General features: G+C 44.9%; 1 protein-coding gene across 1 annotated transcript in view; it reads left to right on the top strand.

Annotated features, from left to right (window-relative positions):
* The window catches only part of Ostc (oligosaccharyltransferase complex non-catalytic subunit), a 13,219-nt gene extending 8,567 nt beyond the window's left edge, over positions 1 to 4,652 (top strand). The window contains exon 4 of the mRNA XM_021196313.2: positions 4,089 to 4,652. Within this exon, the coding sequence (XP_021051972.1) occupies positions 4,089 to 4,107 (19 nt within the window). The 3' untranslated portion in view covers positions 4,108 to 4,652. The remainder of the gene's footprint in view (positions 1 to 4,088) is intronic.
* Positions 4,653 to 6,365: the final 1,713 nt, after the last annotated feature.

Raw genomic sequence — 6,365 nt, 5'->3', positions numbered from 1 at the left:
CCTGCCTCTGCCTCCTGAGTGCTGGGATTAAAGGTGTGCGTCACCACGCCCAACTGAGATAATTTTAAAATAAAGCAAAGAGGTGGAGGGACCAGGAATTTAAGGCCAGCTTCAAGTTGAGACCACCTGGGATACCTGGGACCCTGTTTCAAAAAACAGAAAACAAACAAAACCCTCAAAATCTCTTCCAAAGTGCTTAAATTTTATTACTATTTTAAACATTTGCACTCAGAAAACATATCTATTTTTCATTTCTGAGCTATAAGCTCAATGTGTGAACCCAGGTGGTTATAAGCTCCCCTTGAGTGACCTCCTGTTTCTGTCTTCTGAGGGATCAAGAGTGCTGGCACCTGCTCCATACCCAGTGTGTCCCCTGCTGCAGCAGGGCAGTGTGAGCACGAAGTGTAAATTAGGGTGATTTCTACTTGTATTTATACATACTTCTACTTCTTAGATGTTCCTTATGCTTCAATGTTGCTGACACTTTTTTTGGTTGTTAGTGTGTGCCTATTTTAGGATATTTTTCTTTCTTGGGGCTTAGCTGGTTATTCTGTATTTTAAGAAAATAGCCTCTTTTAATAAGTTTTATTGTAATTGCGACAGTAGTTGTACATATTTTCAGAATACAGAGACGTACACTTATGACCACATGCTGAGTAGTATTAGGAGTTATCCTGGTGCGCTCTGTATTTATTAGCTGTATTCTCTTCCTCCTCACTCCCACCACTCAGATTGCCTTTCAGTTTAGTCCTGGACTAAAGAGAGCTTGAGGGGTCTGTAGCCAGCCTTTGGGTATTTGAGGGCCCATTTCATTTGTTTCCATAATTAGAGCTGTATTCCAAACATTGTGTCTGTAGAGAGTCTGGCACGTGGGTCATTTCAGTGAGTAGACTCTTGAGTCCAGTGCTCAGGATTTGCAAATGAGAGACACCAGTGACACAAGATGTTTGCATGGCTGCTGGTGATAGTGTGTGGTAGAGGAAGTGGCTGGAGAATTAGCCTCCAGGTTCTCTCGGATTTTGGATTGGTTCTATGAACCTCTTGCAGATCCCAGATCTACTCAATAAAGTTAGCAGTGTACTTCTCTACAGACTGGCAGGTTAAGGGAGAAAGTCTTTGATGTGCCACCAAGGATAATGTGTTCTGTGGTTGGGAACAATCTTAGCAGTTCTGTTTCAAGTTGGAGTTTGATCACAGTGTCAAGAAGAGACAAGTAAACACTACTGCTTCCAAAAGGGAGGTGGGGCCCCGGAGAAGATGACGGGGCAGGCATGGGGAGACTGCTTAATGCCGACTCTGCTTTTCTGGTCTAGTGTTTTGGACCAGTGAATGGCCCCGTCTAGTCTCAGACTCTTAGCTATAAAATGAGAATAGGGCTGGCAGGACGGCCCCGCAGGTAAAGGCTCCTCTGGTGTGTGATGAACTAGGCTCCATCCTCGAAACTCACTCGGTAGAAGGAGATAGCTTGCTTCTCTGAGTTTCCTCTCACCATGACACACGTAAGGAACCATTTACTTTATTTCACACATGCTTCTGCCTTCTTTTGGGCAGTACTGGGGCTGGAGCCCAAAGCCTCTCTCATCTAGGCAGATGCTCTCTACTGAGCTACCCCCAAGCCCAAGGATTACATGTGATCATGTCATACTCTTAGAAACTCCTGCCAGGGGTAAGCCAGCTCAGTTCCTGCCTTAATGTGTATAGAAGGGACTTGGTGATTGTCCAGGACTTAGTAATTGTTCAGGCAGGAACGGCTGCCTGAAGAGAAAGGCAGTACTTCATGGTTTCTGTGAACCAGGTTTTTTGTTTGTTTGTTTGTTTGTTTGTTTTGTTTTGGTTTGGTTTGGTTTTTCGAGACAGGGTTTCTCTGTATAGCCCTGGCTGTCCTGGAACTCACTCTGTAGACCAGGCTGGCCTCGAACTCAGAAATCCGCCTGCCTCTGCCTCCCGAGTGCTGGGATTAAAGGCATGCGCCACCACGCCCAGCTCAGGTTGTTTTTTTAAATTAAATTTACTTATGCGTGTGCATGTGTAGGGGGCATGTGCCATGGCACATGTATAGTCACAGGATAGTTTGTGGAGCTGGCCCTCCCCTTCTACCATGTTAGTCCCTGGTCTCAGGAGATCATATTGGGCAGCAAGCAGTCTTACCTACAAGACTGGTTTTGCTGGCTCCAGTTTCTTTGAATTCTTGGTTTGTTTTGATTGTATTTATATGTAGAATTCTCATTAGCTTGAGTATAATAACTAAGGATTACAAAATTGTCTGGTCTGTAAGAAAGGGCCAAATGATTCTAGGAGTGACCATAATAAATACATTCTAAGGTATTTATTTTGATTCGCTACCAAAAGTAGTTTATATTTCTTAATGTCTCCCCCTTTTAATTAAAAATATATTATTTCATTTTGTGTGTATGGACGTTTTGCCTGCATATGTATCTGTGCAACATGTGTGCTTGTGAAGGCCAGAGGTGGGCATTGGATTCCCTGAACCTGGAATTCCATGGTGGTTGTGAGCCACCATGTAGGTTCTGGGAATTGAACCCAGGTCCTCGAAGAGCAGCCCGTGCCCTTAACTGCTGAGTCATCTCTCCAGTCCAGTCTCCTTCCCATCCCCAGTGTTTCTTAAGGTTGATAGTTCACAAGAGTAGGTCATACCCTGCTTTCAGGAAGGAATAGAACAGTGTTTAACTGTCACCAGATGGGGTTTTGAAGTGCATAGTCACATCACAGCAGATGACAGGAACCTGTCTCTCAAGAGCCCCCTAGTGTAAGCAGATGTCAAGTGCCTGCCTTGTTTGGCCCTGATGTGATCCGGAGACTGTTCTGTGCTGGGAAATTGTTTTCTTGTTCTGTTTTTTGTTTGACTGTATCAGACCTTATGATAGTGAATGTCTAAGTCCGTGTGTGTGCATACTCAGGGCTCTTTTGTATGTTATTCAGTCTGAGCATGTGTGGGGAGGACAGCTTGGGGAAAGTGGAAGTTCTCGGAGCAGATGTCTGGGTAGATAGTGCAGGCAAAGAGTGAAGTGTGGGCAGGTTGCATTGGCTGAGCATTGATTTAGAGGCATCAAGGGTCTAGAAGCTGGGGAGGAGGAAAACCAAGCCATTAAGTGTTGGTCGTGCCACTCTAAGTCTTGGGGAAATCTAATTCCTACTTTACAGGTGAAAAAAGCTTGACACTAGATGCTACTAGCCTGTTAAAAGGACTAACGTGCTATATAAAAACAGTCTGAGAGACTTTTCAGGCCTCATGGAGTAACTCCATTTTATATTGAGAAAACTGAGCGAGGTTTGACCAGCCTAACCCAGTGAATAGTAAGGGTGCATCAGAGGGGACACTGGGGCCCTCAGTGAGTTCAGGTGTATTCAGTCATTTGGTAGTGCGGGTAGTAGTACAGCCGTTTTCAGAGTTTTGTTCTGATCCTGAACATCCCTCCATGGTATTAGATCTCAGGTGTTCAAGGCAGAAGAGAGGGTTGGGACCCGAGGACCTCATTCAGTTCCTTAGAGGGGCTTCGGAGTGTCAGTGAAAGCAGCTTCAACTGTGTCATCCGTGGGCACCGCTGAAGCCTGCAGCTGCTTTCTGGACACTTCCAGTGGTGGCAGATACCTTTGCAGTTTGGGGACTCAGGGTCAGCTCCAGGCATGATATTCCTGGCTTTCCCAGTGCCTCCTCTAGTATGACGAGGGGCTTTGAAATCCAAGCTAGTTTCCATAAAAAGATTTAATTTTTGTTATAATTTTGAGAGCCCAAAGATTGATTCTGTTAAGTTTAGCTTTATAGTCTCTTTTCCCGCCTCTCTGTGTGTAATTGTATGCTAGCTTGCACATTGCCCTGTGTGTAATTGTATGCTAGCTTGCACACTGCCCTGTGNTGCCCTGTGTGTAATTGTATGCTAGCTTGCACACTGCCCTGTGATGTTTTAAGAGGGAAGAGGACAGGAAGCCTGGCTATGCGTTATCACGAACCAGGGGTGATGATGAGGAAGAGCCATGACATTGGGGTTGTCATCAGATTCATAGTCGGCAGGCACGTTTGAATGGCTGCTTCCTGGTCACCTTTTCTGATATGAATTCTGTTTCTGCAGGGGCTACCTGATGGGCTAGTGTCTTAGGAGAAGAAATCAGTGGATCCCGGATTTGCTCCTGTTAATGAAGTTTTAAAGGCTGACCCACTCCCTCGTGCAATGTGGCAAAGAATGAAGAGCATTGTAAACGGTGCACTGAGCGACATCCTAGCAAACACAGCAGAGCTAGGACTGGAAGTCACGGGGTCAGAGACAAGTTCATTACAGTATTTCCCCGCTGACCTACCCCAGCGTACCAGCTATGTTAAACGGCATCTTTTCTTAGTTTTTTATTTCTTAAAGAAAATATACTCCTCCTAAAACTTTGGTATTGAATAAAGTGATTATTTCTTACAAACCCATCATCAGGTCTTGGACATGATATTTCTGATTTTCAGAAATTAATGCAAATCGAGAAGTATATGGTGAGAGCTGAGATATTTGGACGACTGGCCAGTTCCTGCAGTGCTTTGCCTTTAAATGGTGTGTGTGCTACTCCGCCATTTCAGATGCATCTGGGAGACTTGTTTCCTGGACAACATGATGTATGAAAGGAGCAGAAATAAATGATTTTTCTAATTAACATTTTAGAGTGTGGACTTTTTCTTGTTTGTTTCTGAGACAAGTTCTCACAGGCCCTGTCTGATCTGGAACTTGCTATATAGACCAGGCTGGCCTTGAACTCTCAAAAGATCCGCCTGCCTCTGCTTTCTGAGTGCTGGGATCAAGTTTGCCACCAGAACCAGCCAAACTGAATTAACTGTTGATCTGTAAGTCGGTAAGTTCCTTCTTGTGTTGTTCCTCGGTCACAGCCAGGATCTTCAACTGCATTGTTAGGTGTCAGGTCCACAAGTACCCTCTTCTCTCTGTCAGATGGGCAGACTCAAGCTGGGTTGCAGGAGAGCTGCTGGCAGTCAGGTAAAAGCTAGCATTCCGCAGGAAGTTGGGAAGCCTGTTGCCATCTGCCAGGAGGAGCCACTTCCCTACCTCTTCCTGCATGTGCCTCCACTGACAAACGTGTTGCTGTATATCCAAGCCCGTGCCCGACTCCAGGCTCCCTCAGTCCCACTCCTGACCTAGTGCCCCGCTCCCCACTTCCTTCTCACTCCCTTCTCTGCATTTTCTTTCTCGTTTCCACTGTTTTCTCCCACTGCATGGCTGCCCTAGCCCTGGCCGTGTCCAGTCCGTTTTCTTTCTGCTCTGGATTCTGGATGTTTCTCTTATTCACAATCAAAACTTTAACCATACCATGGAGTGGTCCTTCCAGCAATTTCTTTACTGTGCCCCCTCGCATAGAGCGTTAGGGTGCTTCCTGAGGAAGTGGTTCCACAGTTCCATGACGCAAGCACAATGTGTACTCTCATCGGACTGGTAGGCGGCAGTTCCTTTCTCATTGGCTGACTGGTAGGTGACAGTTTCTCATTTTCTGGTAGGCGGCAGTTCCTTTCTCATTGGCTGACTGGTAAATGACAGTCTCTTTCTCATTGTCTGATTGGTAGGCGGCAGTTCCTTTCTCATTGGCTGACTGGTAGGCGACAGTTCCTTTCTCATTGGCTATCAGTAACATGTCCTGGACACATGTCTAGACCAGTCTGGTTGTGTAGTTTTTCTGGCCAGGTCTTTTGAGTTCTCTGACAGGCCATGGCCTTCACTTCTTTCGTAGCTCAGTTCATTCTAATCATAGAATTTGTAAGTTTCCAGAAAGATTTATTTGTCCCTCTGTTGAGTCTCCCACGTCTTCCAGTTCCAAAGGTGGTCATTAATCAAGATTCCTTCATTTACACAGAGGGTCTTGAACATAGGATTAAGAAGATGAACAAAGGCTCTGTCCCCCAGTGCTGGCATTCGGTCATCAATAGATCAAACTGTTAGTAAGCTGTGAGGTACTGAAATGCAGTAGCCAGAACCAGTGTGGACCACTGATGTGCACAGGAGAAGGGGTGACTGTGCTTTAAACTCTGGAAAGGAAAGATGACCCAAAGATAGCAGAGTTCAAGGCCTGATTCAGTATAACTACACTTTCTGTTTGTTTGATTATCGGAACATCATTTAAAACCTTATGTCAGGCGGACAAAAGCAACTGCAATACAGCAAGGTCCCATTTTCCTCTATTGATGGAGTAGTAACAGTTCCTTCTATGAACCACTAGGTGGTGCTATGCTAACGGTATGTTTCTGTTTCAAAAAATTGGAAATTTATTTCAAAAGCGGTTTTTTGAGTAACCATTTCTTTACCAAGTACAGTGAAATATTAATTTAATTAATATTTAAATCAATATTTTGAAGCATGTAATTAATT

The sequence above is a fragment of the Mus pahari genome, chromosome 4, assembly GCF_900095145.1.
Source record: "Mus pahari chromosome 4, PAHARI_EIJ_v1.1, whole genome shotgun sequence".
NCBI lineage: Eukaryota > Metazoa > Chordata > Mammalia > Rodentia > Muridae > Mus > Mus pahari.
Note: the sequence above shows the minus strand (reverse complement) of the source record. Positions and strands in the feature narration are given on the sequence as shown.